This window comes from Stenella coeruleoalba, assembly GCF_951394435.1.
Source record: "Stenella coeruleoalba genome assembly, chromosome: 13".
Lineage (NCBI taxonomy): Eukaryota > Metazoa > Chordata > Mammalia > Artiodactyla > Delphinidae > Stenella > Stenella coeruleoalba.
The window spans coordinates 78,769,195-78,797,163 of record NC_137159.1 but is presented as its reverse complement, the minus strand read 5'-3'; the positions used below and the strand labels follow the sequence as shown (position 1 = coordinate 78,797,163).

Here is a 27,969-nt window from a genome sequence, read left to right as displayed (position 1 = left end):
CGGCATAGCCAAATAAATAAATAAATATTTATATTTAAAAATAAATAAATAAATATTTATTTATAAATAAATAAATAAATATTTAAAAAAAATAAATAAATATTTAAAAAAAAAAAGACTTGTACGAGATTAGTCATAGCAGCCTTATTCACGAAACCAGAAACTTAGAGGTCCATCAATAGAAGAATGGATAAACAAATCATGAGTGTTATGGACTGAAGTTTTGTGACCCCCATAGATTGAATGTCTGTATACCCCAAAACTCATATAAGACCCTAATGCCAATGTGATGGTACTTGGAGGAGGAGTCTTTGGGATCTATTAGGTAGGGCAAAAGAAAGAAACCCTCATGAATGGGATTAGTGTCCTTATAAGAAGAGGCTGGAGAGCTAACTAGCTCTCTTTCCACCATGTGTGGATTCAAGGAGAAGTCGGCAGTCTGCAACCCACAAGAGGGCTCTCACCAGAACCTGACCATGCTGGCACCCTGATCTCAGACTTCCAGCTTCCAGAACTGTCACAAATACATTTCTGTTGTTGATAAGCCACCCAGTTTATGGTATTCTGTCACAGCAGCCCAAACGAAGACAAATGAGATACTCATACAATGAAATACTAATCAGCCATAAAAAGAATAAATTACAGATACATGTAAAAATAAGGATGAATCTCAAGATAAGCTGAAGGAAAGAAGACTTAGACAAAAGAGTACATACTCTCTGAGGCCGTTAAGGTAAATCACTAGAACAGGCAAAACTAATCTATGATGGAAAAAAATTATAAACAGCAGTTGCTCTGAGGGTGGGTGTGGACAAAGATTTACTGGGAAGAGGCATGAGGGAACTTAATAGCATGATGGTAATGTTCTGTATCTTGACAGGGGTTTGACTTGCAGAAGCGTATGCATTCGTCATAACTCACGGGCTGGTACACTTAAGATCTGTGCATTTCACTGTATGCAAATTTTATTTCAAATGAAAGAAAACTATAAGCAAATATTGAACTTGAATTAATGAACTTTAATTAATGATATGCATGCTAAAGTATATATGTACTGACTCTGAAATATATTAAAAAATAGAACTGAATAATGGCCAGATAGAAAGATGGGTCAAAATATGACACAGCAAGTATAGTAAAATGCTAAACAGAATTTAAGTGGAGGTATATGAGAGTTCACTATAAAAGTCTTTCAATCTTCCTTTTATATTTGTAATTTTTCATAATAAAATGCTAAAAGGAAAAAAAAGCACCAAAATCTGACACTAAAGCAGAGAAATAAACATTATTTCAAACAGGGCATCCCAAATAAAGTGCATTTTTACCTTACAAGGTAGCTTCTAAGTTCTCCTCGGTAATTGATGACCAAGAGTTCTGCAGACCACTGTGCACTTGCTTTATACTCTAAAAATATCAACCCAGCAATGGCATAGCTCAGATCACCTGCTAAACTAGATGCCTGTGAAAGAGGAGGAAATTAAGTTACTAAAAAGATACTAGATAGAAGTTAACATATGTATAATTGAAGGACATTCAAGACACTAGCCCTGCCAGGTATCCTTTAAGTAAGATAGCCCAGAATTGATCGTATGTGAAGAATCATGTAAGCCTAAGTGCCTAGAACTAGACACCCAACTCTAGACCAGCCCTCCCCCAACCACAGGCTGGAACCACAGCAGCCTCTTTGGGTGAGATGTTCACCTAGTAGGTGAATTTCTGTTCAGACTATACTTCCATTGCAAAAAAAGAAGAAAAAAAAAAAAAACTAATGCTATCATTCTGCCTCAAAGAATTCTACCATATAGAATTCAGACATAAGCTCTCAAATGTTAATTTCCACTGCCAGTAGTAACCAATGCTAAAAAAAAAAGAAAGAAAGAGAAATGCCTCCAGTTACTTCCATTTGCCTAATCAGCAATTTAAAGGGAAGGACACTTAAAACACTCACTCAATGCCAGCCTTTTTCTATCAACTAAATATCAAGCTATATTTGCTGAGGATCTGGAGGGCACGTGCACCTTAGCACACACAGTGAAGCACATAATGAAGTTTCCTACCCTGAATGGCTCCTCATTGTCTAGAACCGCTCAATAAAACAGGGCAGCCACATGTAGCTGCTGAACACTTGATACATGGCTAGTCCAAATTGAGATATGCTATAAATGTAAAAATACACGCCAAATTTCAAGGACTTAGTACCAAAGAAAGAGCGTGAAATAGTTCATCAATCATTTTTACACTGTCATTTCAGCATGTAATCATTTTAGATATGTTGTAATAAATAAAATATATCAAATAAATTTCACCTGAACTTAATGTTACTAAAAAATTTTAAATTACACACGTGATCACATATATAGTTCACATTACATTTCTATTAGACAATGCTAGTCTAGAAAATAGTAACTCAACCTACTTAGTTTGGTTCCCCAGAACTTCTATACCAGGAGCCCAATGTACTCTTTCAAGTTTTTCCACACATTTCTGAACAAAAATCATTCTCTATATCCTTGGTTCTCACTCCTAGCTTCTCATTAGAATCAGCTGAAAGACTTCAAACATTAAAGTCCAGGGCTCACTCAGATCAATTAAGTCAGACTCTCTGTGGGGGGAGCCTGGACAACCCAGCAATTTGTTTAGTTTTTCTTTTTCTTTTCTTTATAAAGCTTTGCAGGTGATTCTAAGACGCAGCCAGAGTTAGAACCACTGTTCTACCTGCTCCTTTATTTTGTTCACTTGAGGAAGGAGGATACAAAGTAAAGAGCCCCGAATTCCTAAAAGAGACACTAATTAACCGGATTACCATGGGAAAAGTCATTTTACTTCCTCACAATTTATGCTCTCTAAACTGTAAAATGAGGGTAATAAGTACCCAATCTACTCAAAGCGTGTTGTGAATATTAAACAGGAATGTATATCAAAGTCATTAATAAAGTACAAAGCACTACACAAATATAAGTTATTACCACCATTAATTTTTTTCTCCACTCTCCATTTCAGTCTCTATCCCTTTAGGGTAACAAATTCTAACTCCTCCCAGGCTGGTTCTGTTGCAAAGGCCCACTGACTTCTTTCCTACGCTGGAACTTTACAACAGCTTTCTGCACCTCTATTTAGTATTTACTTACTACCATCTTACAATAATGGTAGACTGTGTCTGTTTAGTGCATTACAAAATGCAAAGAATAAATACTTAACGTACAGATCTCTAACCAGATCTAAGCATCTTAAGTTCACAGCTTATTATTCTGATTTACATTTATATTTCCTCTCATCACATTCATTCATTCAAGCACCTATACATGAAAGGTAGTCAAAAAAAGTATGTTTTCAGTTTAAGGTATGTACATACCGGGATTATAACAAAGAGTTCACTTCCCATGAGATCAAACACTCTCACAGTTCCCGTGCTTTCGGCATAGGCCAGCAGGGTGCAATCGTAACTCCATGCCACACATCTCCACTGGGGTTTTGGGTCTTTTGGAACTAGAATGAAAAGAAAAGAAGTGCATTTAACATTATTAAGATAGTTAATACCTATAGTTCCTGCAGCTAAAGAGAGTATTCAAGTATGACATCATATCCTAAGGGTCTCTAAAACTCCTGTTCAGTAGAAAAGAACAGCTCCCAGAAAGCCACTTCAAGTAAGAGTGGAAAATGTAAACCGTGACAAGCCTTGCCCCACTTACTTAAGAAGCAAAGTCTACTGACACCAGTGGTCTGCTGAATGCTGAGCAAGCCCTCATCTGGTAAAGGCTCAGGAACGATATACCTCAAAATACTTATGAAATTACGAGAGATCAAAAGCATAAAGATTAAGCAGAAAACTATTCCAATTCAGTGAGTTAAGATACTCCAAAAGCAAAAAACAAAACTCAAAATGTCAACTGAGATCTTTTAGATATGTATTTCAAATATAGATGGTAAAGAAAAACAAAGTGGGATTATACTGACACAGAATTAGAAAGAGAAAAGAATACATATGTATATTAGGCAACTGAATCAGGAACTGTTCTCAATCAATTACAAAATTATAAGATTTTGAGAATCAACACCTTAATAATCCAACACCGGTATTTTCTTCTGTTCTGAATTTTTCAGTACAACAAAAGAAAGGCTACCAGCTGCAAAAGAGAAAGGGGCTGTGAAACTCTAAACTGTTTTAGGCTTGTCTGAGGTTTCTGATATTTCCTTTGCTCCTGTTTCCCCTTATTAGAATCCCAGAACTGAAGGACCAGGTAGGACCAGTGCCTTCCCTTTACCAGCAAAAATTCCAAATGATTAGGAGCCTCAAGGTGACACCAGGAGTCACGATCAGAACAAACCCAGAACGTAAGCATGCTGCCTTCCCGTGCAGTGTGCACTTCATTACAACACACGGCCCCTCAGTCAGAGCCTGGATTTAGCCTGAGGATTACTGACTCAGAAATGTTTCTGCAATTTATTGCCTTCTCTCTATTCCTCTGCTAATGTCGCAATTCAGGCTTTCATCATCTCTGGCTTAGACTATCATGACAGCCTCCTAACGGGTCTTCCCACTTTCAGGCTCTTCCCCTCTAATCCTTCCTCAATAGTACCCGAAGTTATCTTTGTAAAAGAGAAAGATGAAGAAATCACATCTTTCCCCTGCTTTAAAATCCCTGATGTTTATCCATTTCCAAAAAAATCAAGTCCAAACTCCTCCACATGCATAAAAGGCCCTTCACCAATGGTCCCATCAGAGCTTTCCAATTCACCTCCCCGCCCTTCCTCCGTCATACACCTAATGACCCACCAATAACACACCACCTGGCAAATAAACCATGCATACTCCAGTCTGTGTCTTTCATGCACATTGTTGCTTCTCCCTAGAATGTTCATCTCCAGTGCTACTCCGAGGGTACTTGCTTGTTAAACCATCTGTGGTAACAAACTGTCACCTCTTCCTTCTTTGACACTCTTCAGAACTGACTGCCCTCTTCTATGTGCCCCCAAATATACTGTACAGAAGTCTCTCATAGTACTTATCACATCAGACGATGGTGTTTACATGATTATTTCCCCCACAAGTCTCTGAGACAATGTCTTACTCAACACCGCCATCCCAGGACCTGGTACAGAAAGTGATTAACGTTTCACTAATGAGCAAAGCCCCAGCCTCTCAGAAAAATCTACAGTAACGGGGTAAAGTAATGCTAAGGGTTTACCGTTCCTCAGGGGCTAACAATTAAACGTGAATTATATAACTGAAGTCTTCTCTCCACCTAACAGAGGTACGGTAGAATTTAAACCCCCCTCATCTCTGCAATATATGTAAAATACGTTCTGTATACGGGAAAAGTATACCAGATGCCAACGAGTTTCTTCATTCTGACTATTTCTCAAAGGTAAAAAGCATGCCAAAAAAAGCCAAGAGAGGCCCCTGAACACAGGAGGGTCTAGGGAATTTTATTAAAGCCTAACGAAATACTGCATACACTTTGGAAAAGCAATTTTTTAAAGGTGGGAATAAAATGAAGGAAAAGATCAGTTCTCTGTCCTCAGCTTTAAAAAACAATGAAACTTGGAAGTAAACTTAAGCACAAAATGATAAACAACAGAATACTTCAAGACCCACAAATACACAGATGCTACACAAACACCAGCAAGAGGACAATTTAATGCCCTGAAAAATATTCATGTTCTAAAGAAACACAGCAACATGTTTCCATTGTCTCTGTTTTACCTGCGATAACATCTTTCCTCTTCATTTTGACAGGAGGATAAATAGATTTATGTACTACCTTCCGTAACTGTCTGAAGTAAGTTCCACCTGAAGGGACTTTGTTTTTACTATTACTTCCAGTTATAACCAGCAGCTCCAGAAAACTCGGCATGTGTTTTGACCCAGATAAAGGTATGTTTTCATTACAAGAGAAGATTTCCCATAACAATGTGAAAGTAAAGACATTATCATCAGATTTTTCCAGCACCCTGTGTGGTTCTGGAGAGGAACGAACAGCACAGATTTGTACAAAGTCAGTGTCAATGGAGTTTTCTGAAAAGTATTGAAACGGGCTGATGATCAAGTTAACCAGCAGTGTGACAGCTGCCACGTTGCTGGTGAAACCGTTTACAGCCGCGCTCATCCTGCACTGGCTGCGGCCCCTTCAACCTGCCCCACTGCCGAGCTTGCTTGCACCTCAGAGCTCCTGTCAGTGCTGTCTGCTCTGCCTGGAATACTCTTCCCCGAACCGGTCCCTGGCTCCTTTCCATCTTTCACGTCTCAATTTAAATCTTGCTTGCTTAGGCAGTGTGCTCCGACCACCCTGTCTAAGCAGCCTCGAGGCTCCATTGTTCTTCTCCATTCCAATGATTTCATGTCTTTCACAGCTCTTATCCCATATCAGTATATATTTGTCTACCTTTTATTGTCTGCCTTATGCATTAAACTATAAATTCCAAAATGTCAGGTGCTGTGTCCGTATTGTTCATAACTTCATCACCAGCATTTCGTGCTCGGCTGGGACACAACAGCACTCAAGGGCTAAAGGAGCACACTTCAATCCAGTGCTCACGTACCCAAACTAGAACTGGAAAAGGGAAAAAATTACAAAGAAGGAACACCGGGTTTTATTCTCAGTGCTGCCGTAAAACAGCTGGGTGTGACCATGGGACGATCACCAAGGGTTCAATGAACACTCTCTCCCAACTTTGACTTTTACATCAAGAACCAGTGAGTAAGAGTAAACTAGTGGCGCTAAAAGCCATGCAGGGGCTTCCCTGGTGGCGCAGTGTTTGGGAGTCCGCCTGCCGATGCAGGCGACACGGGTTCGTGCCCCGGTCCGGGAAGATCCCACATGCCACGGAGCAGCTGGGCCCCTGAGCCATGGCCGCTGAGCCTGCGCGTCCGGAGCCTGTGCTCCGCAATGGGTGAGGCCACAACAGTGAGAGGCCCGCGTACCGCAAAAAAAAAAAAAAAAAAAAAGCCATGCAGAGGAGCTAAATATTTAAATGTTTGAAATTAAAGTGTTAGTAGAAGATATGAGAAAATTTTTACAATCCTAGAATAAGAAAGGTGAAAGCATACAAAACTTGGAAGCTATAAAGGAAAAAAGTGACAAATGCAGTTACCAAAAAAAAAAAAAAATGCTCCATGGAAAAAAAAGACACTATAACACATTTAAAAGACAAATGGATTGGGAAAAATATCTGCAACATATATGACAAAGGGTAACATTCATACTATATAGAAATAATAAGGAAATAGTCAAGTAGGAAAATAGTCAATAAGGAAAAGTCAGATAATCCAAGAGGAATATAGTCAAAAGGATATGATCTAACAATTCACAAAAAAAAAAAAGCAACTTAACATATGCCCTACCATATAACTAAACATATGCAAATTGGAAATGAGATGCTTTTTTCCCTCTGCCTAACCTGATGAATATTTTAGAAATAGGTAACATATGGTGCTGACAGTGGAGAAAGGAAATAGCTTTATAATCATACCTTTTACATGGTTGCATAATAAGTATAACTTTCAGGAAGAAATATGGCAGTAGCTACAGTTTGTATGCTACACCCATGGACAAACAGATGTCTTTTCCAGTGCTGTTAGAGGGGGAAAGGGGCAAAGAGGGGAAGAGAAAGAATAAAACAAGCCACCATACACAATCTAAATTTCTACTAAGAGGGGAACAGATAAATAAAACGTGGTTCACATTCTCACAATGGAATGCTGTGGCTTCGTGTAAAAGACTGGATTACACCTGTGCACACTGACTGGGAAAGCCATCATCAATACAGTAAGTGCGGGAGCAAGCTGAAGAACAAAATACATAAGATGATCTTGTTTTTTTACCTAAAAAAAGTCAATCCATCTATGTACAGGTTCATATAAGCAAAGAAGGCTTTATATTAAACCATTAATATAAGTTTCTATGAAGAATGCAAATTGAGAAGATAAAACGATCTTTTTGTTACTTCTGCATTGTTTGAATTTGTTCAAAGTATGTACTGCTTTTGTAATTAAAAGAAAAAAAAAAACCCAGAGTAACTACTTTCAGACTAGGCTGCCCACCACAGCTTAAAAAAAGAGACTAAGTTAGGAAATTTTATTTGAATTTTAAATAATGTCCATAAATTTTGCAAATGTGCTGAAATCTATGAATCCACTGATCTTAGAGGCTCAATCAACCTAAAGCGGGAAAACTAGAAAAAAAATCAAGTCCCATGAGAACCAAATTTGTGAAATCAATGAAAAAGAGAAAATCTTAGAAGCAGCTAGAAAAAAAAAGACACACTACCTACAGAAACAATAACAGCAATGACTGCTGCTTTCTCATCAAAACAATGCAATGATATCTTTAAACAGCTGAAAGAAAAAAAAAGGTCAACCTGGAATTCTATAGCCAGAGAAAATAGTTTACAAAAATGAAAGCAAAAATCAAAGATGGTTTCAGACCAACAATAAGAGAATTTATCAACAGACCTGCATTACAAGAAATATTAAATAATTTCTTCAAGTTGAAGGAAAACACTATCAAATGGAAATGTTTACAGAAAGAAAAAGTTGAAAAGTAAGTGAAATGGAAAATAGAAGGAAAATAAAAGATTTACCCTTGTTTTTTAATTCCTTAAAAAGTTACTGGACAAAAATAATAATATAAATATATACTGTGGCAGTTTAGCATTTATAAAAAGTTTGACAACAGTACAAAGGAGTAGGAGGGATGTACACTGTGTAATAAAATAATTTTTAAATGCACATTGTAAACCCCAGAACAAATGCTAAAAGGAAACAGAGAAGAGATAGGACAAATAGAAAAATAAGAAGGTAAAACCTAACCAGTCCAATAACTGCATTAACTGTAAATGTTCTATTAATCTCCAAAATATACAAGCAGCTCATGCAGCTTAATATCAAAGAAACAAACAACCCAATCCAAAAATGGGCAGAAGACCTAAATAGACATTTCTCCAAAGAAGATACACAGACTGCCAGCAAACATATGAAAGGATGCTCAACATCACTAATCATTAGAGAAATGCAAATCAAAACTACAATGAGGTATCACCTCACACCGGTCAGAATGGCCATCATCAAAAAATCTACAAACAATAAATGCTGGAGAAGGTGTGGAGAAAAGGGAACCCGCTTGCACTGTTGGTGGGAATGTAAATTGATAGAGCCACTATGGAGAACAGTATGGAGGTTCCTTAAAAAACTAAAAATAGAACTATCATACAACCCAGCAATCCCACTACTGGGCGTATACCCTGAGAAAACCATAATTCAAAAAGAGTCATGTACCATGATGTTCATTGCAGCTCTATTTACAATAGCCTAAGTGTCCATTGACAGATGAATGGATAAAGATGGGGCACATATATACAGTGGAATGTTATTCAGCCATAAAAAGAAATGAAATTGAGTTATTTGTAGTGAGGTGGATGGACCTAGAGACTGTCATACAGAGTGAAGTCAGTCAGAAAGAGAAAAACAAATATCGTATGCTAACACATATATATGGAATCTTAAAAAAAAAATGGTTCTGAAGAACCTAGGGGCAGGACAGGAATAAAGATGCAGGTGTAGAGAATGGACTTGAGGACACAGGGAGAGGGAAGGGTAAGCTGGGACGAAGTGAGAGAGTGGCGTGGACATATATACACTACCAAATGTAAAATAGATAGCTAGTGGGAAGCAGGCGCATAGCACAGGGAGATCAGCTCGGTGCTTTGTGACCACCTAGATGGATGGGATAGGGAGGGTGGGAGGGAGATGCAAGAGGGAGGAGATATGGGGATGTATATATACGTATAGCTGATTCACTTTGTTATAAAGCGGAAACTAACACACCATTGTAAAGCAATTATACTCCAATAAAGATGTTTTAAAAAATGTAAATGTTCTAAACATTACAATTAAATGACAGAAATTGTCACACTGAAAAAAAAGCATGACAAATTATATGCTTTCTATAAGAGATGTACATTTAATACAGATAAATGAAAAAGAAGAGAAAAAAATATGTCATGCAAATGCGAATCCTAAAAAAGCTAGAGCGACTGTAATAATATTAGACAAAATAGAATCCAGGACAAAAAGTATTACGGGAGATAGAAAGGGACATTCCATCACAGTAAAGGAGCCATTTCATCAAGAAGACAAAATAATATGTGTAGGCACCTATAAACTAGAACCCCTAAATACATAAAGACTGATAGAACTAACGGGTAAAATAAAATACACAATTATATTTGGAAATGTCAACCCTCCTCTCTCAGGAAATGATAGAACAACTAGACAGAAAATCAGCATATATAAAAATTTGAACAGCTCTAACCCAACTCAATGTAATTAACATTTGTAAACCACGATACCTAAAAACTGCACCATATGCAAGAATCAAATTCTTTTGAAGACAGACCATATGCTGGGCCATAAATCAAGTCTCAATAAGTTTAAAAGGTTAAAATCATATTGAATATTTTCTCTGACCACAACAGAATTAGATAACAATAAGAAAACTGCTTATATTACAACAAGCTGAAATGCTTACAGAGGAAAAAAGGTTTAAAGTCAGTGATATAAATTTCCATATTCCATCTAGACAAATATAAGCAAATTAAATCTAGTAGGCAGAAGAAAGGAAATAATATAGATAAAAGCAAAAATCAAAAGAAAACAACAGAAAAAGAAATCAAAACCTATTTTTATTGAATATTAATAAACTGATAAAACTCTGGCCTGACTGATCAAGAGAAAAGAAAGGGAACACAAATTACCAATATCAAGAACAAAAGAGGGACATCACTACAGGTCTGACAGACAATAAAAGGATAATAAGGAAGTACTACAAGCAACTTTAAGCCAATATATGCTAAAATTTAGGGGAAAATTTCATTAAAAAAACTGGAACCGAAAGAAGATGAAATTGAAATTTTAAAAAGCTTTATATCTATTATATAATTTTAATTAGGAATTAAAAACCTACTCACAAAACTCCAAGTTTCACTGGTGAATTCTATCAATTAAGAAATAACTCCAATTTTACAGAAACTCTTGCATAAAACAAAAAAAGAAGGAACACTGGTCAACTCATTATTTTGAGACCAGCACTACTCTAATACCAAACCAGAAAAACATTACCCAAAAAAAAAAAAATCTATAAACCAATAGCTCCATGAACATAGATGTAATAATCTGCTACCTATGTTATACACAATTATCTGCACAAAGGCCTAATGATGGTTCTACCTTGCCTGTGAAATCAAGTATAACACTGAGGTACTTACTCCTCAGAGACCAAATTTATAGGCACTTTCCAGATAATGTGGATGATTGGGAGACCTACATCTTAACACTCAGGAAGTTATCCAGTAAAAAAAGATCAAAAAAGATACTTCGGAAAGTTCTTCTTTAACTTCAACCTGAAAGACTTAACAATCTATCTTTAAGTGAAGAAAGCAGATTATAAAACATTTTACTTTCACAGAGCATATCTATAGTAACAAGCACTTCCAGAAAAATGTCTGAAAGAACAGATCATGGAATGTTAATAGTACTTATCTCTGGATAGTATGCTTATTTTTATTTTCTACTTTTGCTCATTCTTAGTTTCTAAAATTTTTACTGAGAACGTGCATTATTTTTTCAACAGGAAAAAAATTTATTAAAAGTTATGAAAAGACATAGGGCTTCCCTGGTGGCGCAGTGGTTGAGAGTCCGCCTGCCGATGCAGGGGACACGGGTTCGTGCCCCGGTCCGGGAAGATCCCACATGCCGCGGAGCGGCTGGGCCCGTGAGCCATGGCCGCTAAGCTTGCGCGTCCGGAGCCTGTGCTCCGCAACGGGAGGTCACAACAGTGAGAGGCCCGCGTACCGCAAAAAAAAAAAAAAAAAAAAAAAAAATTATGAAAAGAAATAGTTACCATATAACCTGAGGTTCCTGAATCACAGTTCAAGAATGAAATGTTTCATTTCAAAATCTGGGTGCTTCAAACAGTCTGTGCTTCCCAACCTTTTTCATGTCAAGACACACGTAGAATATCACGTTTGTACGGCACCTATAGGTAAATTGATGAGGTTGCTGGAAACTGGAGGCAACCAGTCTGAGCTCATGCTGTCAGAGGGCCACCGGGCCACTGGAGGGCTGACAGGACCTCAGCCCACCTACACTAGGCAAGCTGCTGCTCAGCATTGGGAAGCTCTGGTTTATGGTATCTCAAAATCAGAAATACGAGAAAAATCTCCTGATTAACATAGTACAGCTCTGAAAATGTCTAATTCCATGTGCTATTTTTAGGTCACTATTCAGGATAGAAAGAGAAGACTGAATTACTATTTATGGCCTGGCAAACATAGCCAACAAGTTGCAATCCACATTTAAATATCCTCAAACAGCATATACTTTATAAAACAATAACTGAAAAATACCAAAGTGGAACCAAACAGCTCCTATTTCAGTTTGCAGACTACGATATGTAGTTTCAGAAACGCATTAACAACCATCCGGCTCCTCCTCTCCAGGCATACACAGGAAATATCATTTGGCATATGAGTTATTCCCATAAAGATGAGTTAGATAATAAGCAAATGATCACTACCTCACATTACATGAAATGGAAAGAAGCCATTAATGCACATTAAAGTCATAAATCCACACATTCAGAAGCCAACAAAATAAAACATTAGTTCTCAAAGCATTATTACCTCACTCATGCTGCCACATTAACTGTACACAGTAAAAGCTCTAACAAATATTACAATTTGTGTAAAATACAGAAGGGTTAATCTTCCCAATTTCATGTTAACTTACAGATTTCTCAGCTTACTTACTGATTCAGAGTAGGGTCTAATGTCAAAGCTCAAAGGGGCTGTCTGTCTGAATCACTCCAACATTCTGAGCACTTCTCAGAAGTCCACTGCAGGCACCCCAAGCCCTCACCCAACAAAAGGGATGCACTGGGAGAAAAGGCAATTGAATACCCCCAAGTTATTCTTCTCGGAACTTCTTGATCCTTATACGTTATTTAAGCCAAGCCTGGTCCACTTTAATAAGTGCTGGTGAAAAAACTATAGGAAGCAAATTCAGAAAATGCTAAAGCCCCAAGGTTTAGAAATTCACAAAAACTACTCCCCTTCGATTTACTTTCAAAAAGATACTGAGCAAATACGGCTTCCTACCTACGCTTATTGTTCTAATTGTGGTATGTATACACACTTGCATACAACAGGAATAAAAAGCATGAATATCATGACAATTACCCATAAACTTACATATGTCTATATAGATACACAAAATACATACATATATATGTATTATGTGTACATATACTCATACATACACACACACTCATGAACTTACAAAATTAACTCACAAGAAACAAGCAAATACACTTCTTCATAGATTCATTCATAAAAATCTTTTTAATAGTTCCCAACTACCATTATCCACTTGATATGGTCAAAAACTGTGCGCCTTCTACGTGTCAGACACCATGCTCGGCACTAAGAATGCGAAAAAAAAAAAAAAGTTGAGTAAGGCAGAAGCCCTGCCTTCAATCTAATTAGGAATCAAACAAGCAAGTCAACAATTTAAAAAGGAAAGATTAGGCTAAGTGAAATGACATAGGTACAAAAAGTCCTACAGAAACATTAAGAAAAATGCACAAATCATGAGGAAGAGGGCAAGAAAAAAAGGTTTCCAAAAAAAGCTGATGCTTGAACTAAAACATGCAGAACTAATTAATTAAATATAAAGGTGGGAGCTTCTAGGCTAAAGGAACCATCTGTACCAAGGCATGAAAAATACAATGGGGATGGAAAACTGCAAGCTACTTTATACTAGATCACAGGACGTATGGCAGGGGTATTTACAGGACAGACACAGGCTGACTCGTGTCCTGAACTAGAAAATATGAACTGCATTCTATAGTCAAGAGTGAACAATTGAAAGATTTTAGGCAGAATAACAGTACTAGTAACAGTAATAATAGCTTAATGCCTCCTAAGTACTTAGTATGTCAGACATTATGCTAAGAGCTTTATATATATTAGCTCACATCATTTTTCCACAATCCATTCTATAGGAGTTTGCCTGTATTACAGATAATTGAGGCTCAGAGAGGTAAAGTAACTTGTCCAAGGTTAATATTTAGGAAGCAGTGGAGCCAGACTTGAAGGGTAATCTTGAGAGAATTCTCAATGAAGGATGATCAATTTGACAAGCAGGGTAAAGTATTGATAAGTGAAGGGCATATAGAAGAAAACCCTGTCAGGAGACTGTTGTAAGAAACCAAGTAAAAAAAAATGTTAAGCGCCTGAACCAGGGCTGTGATGGCTGAAGTGCACAAGCAGGAAGCAAGAGCCATTTAAACAGATTCGCAGGACGTGGTGAAGTTAAGATAAGGTGAGGCTTCTCCACTGTGTCACTCAGTGTAAGTGCAAAGAATTATTTCTCTCTCTCTCCCCTGGTGGACTATAAACCCTTAAATCTAGGTAACATATGTCTTATTCCTCATTGTAAACAGATTGCCTAGGACAATAGTGTCTGGCATATGGTGGCAACTAAATAAATATTTGTCAAAGTAAGAAAGAAGGGAGAGAAGGAAAAAGAAGAGAAACTGTCTAGATTTTTGGCTTGGTACAGATAATGGTACCACTGACCAGAGTACTGAGGGAACAGGGTTCTCCAAGTAACAGAACAGAAGGAACAGATTTTAAGAAGGGGAGGTAAATTTATATAAATATGTAGGAAATTTCACATTTGCTTTTAAGTGACAATATACACTATACGTAAAGCTAACTCCATAAGAACTCTATTACTAGTTTATCCACTAGTATATGTGGAATTGTATAAGAATAACGATTCTGACATACTAATACAATCAATATCACCACTTATATGAGACTGAAAACATTTTTAAAATATTTGATTTTTAATCTTCTGAACACATCTGGACAGCTGAGAATGAGAAAAATGAGAAGGAAACTGGCCCTAGGCCACTAATGTTGCATTTCACCAGGAACTTAAGACCAACTAGCCAGGGGGAATCCTCTGTCTTACCACCATTTTGCAGATTTCAAAGCTACCAATGCCTCCCTTCTCCTTGCTCTTTCACTGTTGATTACTTATTCTACCCTAATGCTGCTTTAAGGTAAAATATGTATACTATGTTCTTCCAAGTAAATGAGGAAAAGTCCATGGAAAGCACTAAATGCAAGTGCCTGGCACACAGGAAGGACATGACAAGTGGCTGTGTCATCACCACAATGACTATGATTATCATCATGATGATTCCTACAACTACTCCACTGTTAAAGTAACACAAGGTCAGACAAATGGAACTGGAGGTCCTGTAAATAAAACGTAAGTAATAGATGCATTTACCTAACAGTACCCACTTAATTGTTTTCCTCCCATATGGTTCTCCTACCTTTTCATACACGGCTCCCACAGATCAAAACACTCCCCCCTCTTCTCCTACCTTCTACTCATTCTTAAGGCTGCTTTCCAAAAGTCACTTTTTCTCAACAATCTCATCTCACACCCCTGGTTAAACTCTCACTCTGCTCTGTATTTTTCCTTCATCAGATTTATCAGTCTGTAAGTATATAGTTGAGGGTCTACATGCCTCGTGAGGTAAGTGGCCATGCCTTTTTGCTCACAATCATACCCCTAGGACCCAGGAAAATGCTTCACATACATAAATGATACTCAGTAAATTTTTGCTGAATCGTATATCAAACAATGATCAAATCCAAGATTATTTTTACTAGTCTATAACTGACCAACTCCTAACATATCTACAAATTATTTTCTGCATTGAATTCAAAATACAAATACTTTATCCCAAAACTGGCTTAGACTTTTGTAAAACAGTTTCAATTTCAAATCTCTCCAAAATTCAGATCTTAAAGCAAAACATTTACAGAATAGAAATCAGTTAAGATGCTTTAAAATTATTTTAATAAATTCATAATAATCCTTGTCAATAAACAGTATCTATTCTGACTTTTAAGAAATATTAACTGCTGGGACCTCCCTGATGACTCAGAGGTTGAGAATCCGCCTGCCGATGCAGGGGACATGGGTTCAATCCCTGGTCCGGGAGGATCCCACATGCCGTGGAGCAACTAAACCCGTGCGCCACAACTACTGAGCCTGCGCTCTGGAGCCCACGAGCCACAACTACTGAAGCCCACATGCCACAACTACTGAGCCCATGTGCTGCAACTACTGAAGCCCGCATGCCTAGAACCCATGCTCTGCAACAAGACAAGCCACCACAAGAAGCCCGGGCACCACAACAAAGAGTAGCCCCCGTGCACCGCAACTAGAGAAAGCCCGCGTGCAGCAACAAAGACCCAATGCAGCCAAAACAAATAAATAGATAGATAAATAAATAGATGAGGATTTTCTTTTTTTTTTTGCGGTACGCAGGCCTCTCACTGTCGTGACCTCTACCGTTGCGGAGCACAGGCTCCGGACGCGCAGGCTCAGCGGCCACGGCTCACGGGCCCAGCCACTCCGCGGTATGCGGGATCTTCCCGGACCGGGGCACGAACCCACATCCCCTGCATCGGCAGGCGGACTCTCAACCACTGCACCACCAGGGAAGCCCAACAAATGAGTTTAAAAAAAAAAAAAAATTAACTGCTGCAGATTTGAATTTTTCGTTTTTTGACTATTTTGGAAACTCTTACCTTGACATTTCCCAATAATAGATGTAAAATCATCTTTTGCAGACCTGCAAAATATATGTAAAATTAAGACAACAGTTTTGCCATAACAACACTGCTGTGTAGTACTATAAGACATCACAAACACAGACCAGACAACTTCTCTAGACAACACTAACTCATTCCTTCTCTCATATGGATGGTTTTGTGCCTCAAGTAAGAGCCTTTCATTGGTGACAGTGTTTTCTTCCAACCTTCTTATTTCACTAGGAACATAGCTACATTAGGAATCTAGTGATACAAGCGCAACTGATTTTAAGCACAGTCTTTTAATACAATAGAGATGCCTGGACCCTATCCACAAAGGCTCTGATGCAGTAAATCCGGGACGGGGCCCAGAGGCACAAATATTTTTTTTTAAAGCTCCACAGATTGATCCTGGTTAAGAACCACTGGTCTGAATCATATTGCAGAGTTTAATCACTTAGGGAGAAAAGTCTTGTTTTAACAAGTCAAATAGCTTTAGCAATTGACCATATTTATATTAGCGACCTACTTAATATCTGTGATATTGAAATATATACTAAAGTATTCTAATTATTATATCTTCAAAAATGAAAACTGGTAAACCTTCTAGAAAAGAATTTAGTAATAATTATCCAAAACTTTAATGTCCATAGTATTTGACGTAGCAATTTAAGTTCTACAAAGTTATCCCTAGGAAATAATTAGATATACACAGATATCAAGGCAACTAATGCAGCCTAAGTTATGAAAGAGAAAAACACAGCCAGTATGAAGAGATTAATTATTAGATTTTGCTATATATAATCAATGAAATATTATGCTATTACAATACGTGACATGGAAAGATGCTGACAATATCTTAATTTTCAAAAGTTATCAAGAAAAAGGTATCAAATAGAATGTACAGCATCATCTACATATATATATATGTAGTATATATCTATCTATCTATATTTTTTACACACACAGAAAAGTGTCAGAGGACATACACCAAAATGCTGACAGTAGACAACTTTGGACAGTAAAATTTGCTGTTCTTCTTTCATAATTACTTAACTGTATTTTCTAATATTTGTAAAATAACTAAGCATTACCTTTAAAACAAACTTTACAGACTCTTTAAGATTTTTAGCCATTTATTAAAATATTATAACAAAATCCAGTTACAAATATGGAAATAAATTTCCTCAAGAAATTGGACTATTAGGCCTCTATGTGGACTAGAGCAGAAAGGACATGATCTCTGAAGTGAACTTGACCTGATTTCAGCTCTCTCGTGTAACCTGGACAAAATATTCAACATGATTTCATTTTCCTTTCAATAACACAGGATAAGTAACAGCAACTTCACAGCTTTGGGAAAAGATTAAATGAGACGTTACATATAAATTAGCATGAACTAGACCAAAGTAAATGTTCATTACTTTCATCCTTAATATAATCACAAATAATAGTTTGCTCTTTTTGCTGGAAAAGGGGAGGGAGGGAGGGAGACATAAATTTGTTTTGTCGAAACTTCACAGAATGTATTCACTTAAGATAGATGAGCAAACTGGGGGGAAGGGGGTGCCTTCTTTATAAGAGTCCCCTATTTTAATGCTTTTTGTTGTATTCTGTGATGGTTTCTTATTAGTTCCCATATTTATAACATATTACTTCACTATCTAGGAATAAAAGAAACATATATTAACCACCGATAATCCATAACCACCACCAAGTTACAAATTAAAGTAGCAAATCACAAGTCACCTTTCAGCCACGTGAGCGCCACGCACAAGCAGGTTAAGTACGCCACATTAGAGCAAGCTGTTAGAGTCACTTGCCACTCACCACAGACCTAAGCTGGGGAAGAGCAGCCCCAGTCCAACCTGCAAAAGGCAGAGCTGTCTCCTAAACTAAAGTGTGTTTCAGCTTTGCATGTTTTCCACAAAAACCATTTCACATTTATAACTGCTTCCTAACATTGAATAATAACCCCAGATACTGTAATTATCTTTCATATTCTAATCCACTCAACAAATATTTACTGGATACTGGGTGCCCACTACTATTACTTCTGGAGCCAACTTAGATTGTATGTGCTCTTCACTGTGGTAGAGAAGACACGTACAGAGAAGAGAGAACAAACGTCTTAAATATTATTCAGGCACAGCCACTATTCATAGCATTGACTTCGGGGATCTACCTTGCCCTTTTTCTTTGCTCACCATCCCACATCTTTGCTCAAAGACACTTCCTTTCAGGTTACTGCAAAGTAAGTGTGGGTGTCTATTTTCAACAAAATCAACTGAGTGCCAACTCCGAGCAAGTCAGCAGGCTTGCCCTGTAATGCCCTCCCAGCATCTGCTTCCCCGTCCCACTTGCAAACACACCACGTACTCATTAAACATAAACTAAGCACCTATTACATCCAAGGAAATATACAAGTGCTAGGAAAAAAGGACAGCCCACGCCTCCCAGGAACACACAGTATAATGGAGCTGTAGACTTCAAACCCCATCACTTGAGTTTCAAGCAAATGGCACCCCTGGAGCTGTGCAAAGCAATGGCCCTAAATATACTGGGGGAAATCCACATATAAGCATATGCGCATAGATGGCTAAAAGGCATGATCAAAAGGTAGCAGAGATTTGTAGATAAGAGCATGAACAATGAAGCTACGATGGCTGATTTCAAATCCTTGGGCAAGTTATTTAACCACATTGTGCCAGATTCTTTATTTCTAAAATAGAGAATAGTTATACCTACCTCATTGGCCTTCTGCAAGGATTGAGTTAACACATGTAACACACAATGCTGGATGTTAAAAAAAAAAAACAACGAACACAGTGGTGCCCAACACTGTTAGCATTACCTTATCATTAAGTATAATAAATGTGTTAATTATTATAGGAACATAAAGGATCAGCACCTAACCAATGAGGGGAAGGGGGATCCACTGGGAATGAGTTCCTGGAAGGCTTCCTGAGAGAGCTGACTCTTCACCATACCAGAGTCTTTGAATATAGTAAGTTACAAAGCTTTTTTGCAAATTACAGACCAGATGAGTAAGACCTTGATGAGCATCACTTCTGTTGCCCAGAAATCTTCCCTTACCACTTAATCTCAAATTCATGAGTGAATTCCTAAAGAGCTGGATATATGTATAAGTTTTATAAATATAATTTTACACACTAGTAATCCAGTAGCAAATGCTCTTACAAAAGCAAACAATTATTTTTTCTTTTCATCACAGTTTTTATTAACAAGTTCCAGAAACCCTTTGTCAAACTCTCCTTCACAAGCCTAAATATCAATCCCATCCCCACATGCATATTCCAACCTTAACACCTAAAATCATTCCATTAATGTTCTCATTTCATGGAAAGAAGATGCAAATTTTGATTACTATCTGCTGTTCATAAAGAAGTCACAGATGAGCACGTTTCTCCAAAAAAAAATTTGACATCATTGCAGCAAATGGAGTAGGAAATGCTAGCCCATTTCTATGAACAACATCAGTTCAAACACTGTGCCACCTGATGCTCACTGTTGCTCTTAGAGAAAAGGGTCCTGCCTATTAAAGCCATGCCAGATGAAGAAATGAAGTTCTGAAAGGCTGTCATTATTGCCAATCATTTCTATCCTGATAGTTTTAAGAAGGATTACGGAGCCTCCCAATCTGAAGTCGGTGCCCCAATGGGGGCAAACCCTCTTGTCTACTCTCCCAAAAGTTGAGGGGTCCAGTTCCATTTGAATAAATGGAAAAAGAAATTTCACAAGCAGAAAGCTAAAACCAGTGTGCTAACAACTGAATGCTCATTAATACTAGTTTTACTCAATAATAAAGTAGTAGAAAAAACTTTTGACTGGTATCTAGGCAACCTGAAATTTCTGCCTCAGTGCTTATCTTCTGAGACTCAAGAGTTAGGGCTCCCCTAAAGAAAGGAGCAGCCCCCACCCTCAGAGATGGAACACATTTGGCTTCCTGCTGATAATTTCCCAGAAAATCAACTCGTTTTCCTAAATTAGTTGCTATTGTTGCTATTCCTTTCACAACTGATATACTACTTAAAAATGAAGTACATGGAAAGCCCAACTTAGAGACTTCTTCTAGATGTGTGTAATGCCACTGATGTCTCAAGAGGACAGAGAGTATCACTGGTCTCCAGTAACGTGAAGCCTTCGTGTTTTGCAAACCCATATTCCATCTACAGCTTTCTGCCAACAAGTAAAGCAACCTCTATTTTTTGTATACCTTCCTGAGCATCTGCTTAGCTGTCTTAGCAGTAACTGGTCAAGCAAGAGTGATTTTCAGAGTTCTGGAAGATACGCCTTTGTCTACTGAGAAAGTAAAATTTCTCAGGAGACAGTAGAGTGACCTGGGGAAGCACAAGGCATACTCTGAGAAAGCATCCTTCATCCTTCAATTGGCACAAGTTGGTGCTTGACACCTTACAAAATTACATGAGTTACTAATAAAATTCCTTTAAATATACCCCCTTTAAAAATCTTAGTTCTCATAAATTAGGTAAAACTTTTCTCAAGGGAAATTTTGAATATGAATAATAGTAACAGTTACCTGATCTCCACACACTGATCTTGAACAGCAGCCAAAAGCTTCCCATTGCTTTCACGGGAGAGAAAGAGAAACAAATTCCTATGTGAGTATTTGCAGCCGTCTTCACAACAGATGGAATCATTTTAAGAAATTAAAATCATTTTCAAATTTGTTCATATCTTTAATTATCCAACTTTTTGACTTTATAATTAGATGAGTATATAGATACAAAAAGCATACAAAATAACTCAATACAGTTGAATTAACACATTTAAGCAATACTAATCATATGTGGCACAGGGAATTTATATACAATAAAAATCGAGACTGCAAGCCATAAGGACACCAAAATTAATATCCATAATGGAATTTAAATGGTTGCCCAGGCAGAGGAACATTATGTGAATTTTATGCATTCTTACCTTGCAAGTACCGAATGCCAGTTCACCTGTTTATTAACCAAACGAACTAGTCCATCAGGGAGCAGAAAAGGTGCAGGGCTGAAACCACAACACATCAGCTAACTTAACATCTAATCACGGAAACCACGTATAAGTAGGTAAACATTATAAATAACATATAGATCTATGGCAAGCGATAAGGATTCTTTTCCATTAGAATATAAAAACTGAATACTGGCAAACCCAAAACCAAAACTTACTAACTGGACATCTGAAACTTGACCACATACATTTCTCTATTTCCAAAAAAACCTGGTGATGTGTTCAATGAAATAAATTTTTTATTTTTTCTAAGGAGAAGATACTGAGGGTGCCAGTAACATAGCAGAATGAGCTTATAAGAAACCCCTCCTTGGGAGGGAGGGAGATGCAAGAGATATGGGAACATATGTATATGTATAACTGATTCACTTTGTTATAAAGCAGAAACTAACACACTATTGTAAAGCAACTATACTCCAATAAAGATGTTAAAAAAAAATTCTAAGAAATGTTTGACATCTTTGCAAAAAAGAAAAAAAAAAAGAAACCCCTCCTGCAATGCACACCTAGAAATTCTGGCTCAACTCTAACGAAAACATATTCTAATGTACAGCTAAACTCACAAGAAAGAAATCTCCAAGAACTACAAATGCAAAGAGAACTGAAAGTCAGGGTTGGGTACAGGACAAAGAGAGAAACAGAACTCAAAATGAGAGTTAACACCTGGGAGAGGAAATGAGTTGTGGGCCACAGGAAGGACAGCAGCTGGAGGTGAGACTCCTGTGGGCCACAGGAAGGACAGCAGCTGGAGGTGAGACTCCTGCAAAGGCCAGGACTCTCAAATGGCAGTGCTATCAGAGAAGGGAGAACTAGACAAACGTCACCACAGGCCCAGGGAGACCTTCCAGAATCTCATCTCCGCCTGGAATTCTGGTCTGTGGGGGGATGGGAATGAAACCTATGAAAAAATCAAAACCCCAAGCTTTTACTGAATGCAAGATTGGACTGCGATTTCACTTTACTCATGTGACACAAGATGCCCAGGCATAAGCTCACGATAGCATCATTCACAAAATATATAAGGAAATGATCCACCATACGTGAATCAGGAGATAAATTAGAGGAGTAACACATGAAGAAATCAAGAAAATAGGTGGGAAAGAAGCAGAAAGAAAATAATTTGACTGGGGGGGTGGGGACAGGAAAATGAAAAAAATAATAAAAACACAAAATAGGATAAAAAATATTAGTAATTTACATTCAGTATATTCATGTTCATTTTTAAAACATGAAATATTTAATGCCATCAGGTAGTTACAGAAATAATAAAGATGAAACATGCAGGTGAATGATACAATCAACATGAGAATGATAACTCCCTCTGGAGGGGAAGGGTGGGGAAAGGTTGGGCAGAGTGTGGGGAGAGGACCTGAGCTGTATCATCTTGCACACAAAGAACAACAGGGCTATCATCTGAAGCAAACACGGCAGAACAGCAACAACTGCTTTAGTTCAGATGTGGACAGAAATCGTAACAGGTTTATTATATTATTGTCTATAATTCTCAGTCTGTTTATACTATTTCATGATTGAAAGAAAAAAACTTGAAAAGAAAAAGCCTCTTGAAAGAAATATTGGCCCCGAAACCTTTTAGGTACAATTACCATAAACTCAAGAGCAAAAAACTCAACTACAAAAAAAAAAAAAAAACTCAACTACAAGCTTTTTGAAAGAAACATACCACAGGGAAGACGAGATAATCACCTCATGGTGTGCTCACTGATGGTCTGTACACTGATCAACGTGGCCAATGCAAGGAAAGGGACTTCTTGGGAGAAACATACCTCCTGATGCCTGATCTTAAGGCGTTTACACATTGGGCAAGGCTTGTATCAGAGGGAGCACTTGGAAGTCCTCCTTCTTAACAAATAACAAAAGGACTTACTGTCAAGGAGTGACCCAAACAGACGTATCTTCTGCCATCTCTTTCCACGGGTGCTCAGCACTAGCAAGTGTAGCCCGGTGACACCAGGAAAAACAGCCTAGCTCTTACACTCCCCTCCCCACCTCTACCCTCTCCCTCACTCAGTTCTCTATCACACCCAACACCCCCAAAAATAAGATAAAATTCAATAAGGAATTTAATTTATGCACATACACACACACACACACACACACACACACACACACACACACACAGAGTAAAAGCAGAAAAGCACTGGAGCTAACCTCAGAGAAGAGCCAAAGGTCCCTTTTATAGAACTAGAACTCTATTATCTCTGGAGCTTTTAAGATTAGATGTCCTCGAGTAAAAGGCAATCTGTGGTAAATAATTCTATAAAACAATTCCTACACATGCATCTTGGTCAGAATAATCATTTCACTGTTCCTTTTAAAGGTGAATATTAGCGCCAGGCCTAAAAACACACTTAACATCCAAAAGACTTAAGAAGTTCCCAAGAACTGAAACCTAAAGAACCTTCCCTGATGCATAGCAACTGAATGAATATTAACCACAAGAGTCGATATAACAATAAGAACAAAAAGGCTTTTAAAAAGATACACAAGCACAGATCCATCATGTGGGCATTCAAGATAAGGCTGAGAACACTGAGGGAAAGTAGAAATTGCTATGAGATATTCCTAATAATGACTAAGGGATCAAAAAGTACCCTACTTTTACTGAGAGATCTTGTCAGGGTAGGCCAAATGTTTGAAAGGTCTATCTTATAAATTGGGTTCACCTGAATGTCAGTATCCATATCACAATCTGGGATTCAATTCTGAAAACTTAAATCATAAATACAAATAATATTGTTTGTATTTGCTGCTCATACTGTTTCTCTGAAGAATTCATGACTCACCTGTACCAGATATATTGGCTTAAAAATAATAAACGATCTGTAATAAAAAGAAACAGCAAAGCCAAATATGAATGAGCTATTCTTTAGGAATCATTTTCAATTTTAGATTTATTGATAATAAACCTGAAATATACTGTAGACTGAGTCACACAAAACAAAACATAGAGAATACAACTCTTGACAAGAATAAATATAATCTAATATACACTATAACTTTTACATCATATATTGCTTTATATTAAGTCCCAAGTTTGTGTTATTCAAAGAACTTTGAAGTATTTCCTAACAGTACAACAAGTAAAAGTGGTTTGAGATGCTAAATTTCTCCTAACAGGCTTTAATAAAACCATGGAGTAGAAGTCATAGTAATCACCCATTAAAACCTAAGTATTTGTATAAAGGTTAATGTACCATTTTTCAGTTTATAGCGAAGACTTAAAAAATAATAATATTGCCTAAAATGGGGAAGTCCATGGGAAACAAAATCTCTAACACACTATGAACAAGCAATGTTTTATATGATTCCATTTAAAATGTAATCATGTGTGAACCTGTGTACATGGTTATGTATGTATCAATAGCAAAAGGTCTGAAGGATAAGAGATTATCTCCAGGTGGTAAAATGAGGAATTATTTATTCTAATTTGTGGTTGTCTATATTCTCTAAACTTTGTACATTTTATTACTTGCGTACATTTCCTAAATTTTCAAAATTTTACATTTGTGATAATGAAAATTGAACATGCTAGTACTTCTTGTAACAGAAGATAAAAGTATTTTATCTTTATCAGAAGATAAAATTAGAGTTAATTTCAAGTACTCAACTCCTTTGAAACTGAACCTTCTCTTTGAAAGTAGCTGAAATTCCCCAGTATAATAAGGATGGGCTTTGGATCCAGAAAGAAACGTAGTCAATCCAAATGCATGACCTTGGGCAAGTTTCCTCATCTAAAAACATAAATTCCTAACACACCTACCTTGTTGGTCTGGTAAAGGATTGCATCAATAAATACACATAAAGCCCTCGTAACACCAGCTTAATCGGCTAGTGCTCAATACTTTCTCAGATCTCGTGAGCTCATACATAATGTCTGTCGGGAGTTAAACGAATGTCCTGGTTAATCAAATTTGTAATTTGAGTGACTCTAAACAGATGTATCTGAAACATCATGTAAAACACTTAAAACGGTCTGTCACTCCCTTTTCACCGTCGATGTCCGTAGATTCTCTGAGTGGGTTTGATTTTCTTCATTTCTTCCAGAACACATCCATAATGGTTAAACTCAGGCCATACTTTAAGCCGCATTAAAAATGTATGTGTGTAAACATATGCATACATATGTGTATATACACACACATGTATATTTATAGACATATCATATATATCATATATGTATATATGCATTTTTTATAAAATAAAGCTTACATAACATTTATGCTATTCATTTTTAATCAGGCTCTACATTAAAACTCAGAAGAACACATTTCAAATCCCTAAACTTCCTAAAACAGCAGTTATGAATAGAAAAAAATAAGAATGAGAAAAAAATTATCGGCTAACTGTATCATTATATGTAGAAAAATAAATGTGCTATACTTACCCCTAATTGCTTTTGTGATGATAAAGGATGCACCATGTTTCCGGTTGCCTCTAGGCTGCAAATGGAAAAACAAAAACAAATACATTTGAGAATTTTCTAGTAATACTTATACAATAAGTTATGTTTCTTTGCTAATACTCAGAGTACTGGGTACAAGTTACCAGTATTTAAAAACTACTTATAGGGACTTCCCTGGTGGTCCAGTGGGTAAGACTCCGCACTCCCAATGCAGGGGACCCAGGTTCGATCCCTGGTCAACCGCATGCATGCCGCACCTAACAGTCTGCATGCTACAACTAATACCTGGCACAGCCTAAATAAATTAATTTTTTTAAAAAAAACTACTTACAGATAGAAACAAAGCAAAGAGAAGCAGGAGAATGAGTACTTTCTCCAGTAAAGAAACTCAGAAAAGACGTTGTAAATAAGAATTCATATGGGCTGGGCTCCATGATCTTTAGAGAAAGTCCTTTCCGATCTTCCTGCGTGTTCTGAGCCAAAAGCAGTGACTGGCACACGTTAGGGACTCATAAAATAGCTGTTGAATAAATGTGGGTTCCTGGTTCTTACTCTTCATTCTGTGCCTGGGAGGTCCTCTCTACGAAACTAATAACTCCAAGGTCCAGATTACCAACCCCTACGACCCCTTTTTAACAGAGAACCCAAAGCCGGGTCCGTAGCTCATAAATCTTCACTCCCCAAGGCATTTTGCTCACACCGCTATTACAGCGCATATTACGGTAGGCGATGAAAAACGTTTACTCCACTGTCTTCCCTCTAGACTGCAAATACCACGAAAGCTATTCACCTCTGTAAGCCCAGCGCCTGGCACAGTGTCTGGAACACGGACGCACACACACATACACTCATTAAATGCTTATATACTGAAATACACAAGAACCGGCGCAATTCAGGCCCAAGTAGGAGCAAAGGTTTGATGCCGCGCTCCACGACAGCCCAGCAGATGCTGAGATGGACTGTAGTGTCCTGGAAAATCCTCCCACTTCAGATGAGGATCAGCCTTGCCCAGCCCTAGCCGGCCCGCGGGAAGGGACCACCAAGAGTCTAGATATGAGAAGGATCCTCGAATCCAACGCTGTGCCTCCCCTCCAAGTAGGAGCAGTGAAACAAAACCAGCGTGGGGAGGTACATGCCTCAGGGACCGAGGTTCCGCCCCCCGACATCCTAATTTGGAGCCCAGGAGGAATCCCAGGAAATCCCACTTGGGGGACCCAGACCCTCGCTAGCCCACGGTACCGTTGCCAGGGCGACCGCATAAGCGGCGGAGTCCTGCTCCCCCGCCCACCCAGCTCCACTCTCCTACGTGGTTACTGCAACGTGGCTCTGCCGGGGCAGCGCCCGCACCAAGCTGGCCTCAGCCCTGGAGGAGCCTGGTTCACCTGTACTTCTGTCTCCGGGGGCCACTCGGTATTGACCAACAGGTCATAGAGAATCGTCTCCTCCTCGCCCTCCGCAGTGCCTGGATTCGCCGCCGCTGACTCGGAGGCCGCCATGTTTGACCGGACCAGAGCAGCTGAGGGCGGGTCCAGAGCAGCTGAGGGCGGGCCCCTACGGCATCCCGCAAGGGACAAGCTTCCCTGGCCGCTCCGCTTTTGGTTCACGGGGAAAGGGGTGGAGTTAACAGGGCGTGGAAAGGAAATGCTGGGTTAACCCTTGTGTGAATAGGTGGGACAATGCCTATTAATTGTCTGGGCTACTACTTAGGTCCTGGTCCCGGGTCACTCCCTGTTTATTAATTGCGTGAGGTCAGCCAAGTTTGAACCTCTCCTATCCAGTCAACTTCTATAAAACAAAAGTGATAGATCATATCCTTACGATCTAGC

The 27,969-nt window shown here is 38.1% G+C and overlaps 1 protein-coding gene across 3 annotated transcripts in view; it reads right to left on the bottom strand.

Moving 5' to 3' along the window:
- The window catches only part of NBAS (NBAS subunit of NRZ tethering complex), a 340,369-nt gene extending 312,713 nt beyond the window's left edge, over positions 1 to 27,656 (bottom strand). For all 3 annotated transcript variants that reach the window (XM_079940671.1, XM_079940670.1, XM_079940672.1), the window contains exons 1-8: positions 27,526 to 27,656; positions 26,126 to 26,180; positions 24,525 to 24,561; positions 21,640 to 21,717; positions 21,239 to 21,286; positions 16,675 to 16,718; positions 3,353 to 3,486; positions 1,326 to 1,459 (exon numbers count right to left, since the gene is read on the bottom strand). In XM_079940671.1, the coding sequence (XP_079796797.1) occupies positions 1,326 to 1,459; positions 3,353 to 3,486; positions 16,675 to 16,718; positions 21,239 to 21,286; positions 21,640 to 21,717; positions 24,525 to 24,561; positions 26,126 to 26,180; positions 27,526 to 27,639 (644 nt within the window). In that variant the 5' untranslated portion in view covers positions 27,640 to 27,656. The remainder of the gene's footprint in view (positions 1 to 1,325; positions 1,460 to 3,352; positions 3,487 to 16,674; positions 16,719 to 21,238; positions 21,287 to 21,639; positions 21,718 to 24,524; positions 24,562 to 26,125; positions 26,181 to 27,525) is intronic.
- Positions 27,657 to 27,969: the final 313 nt, after the last annotated feature.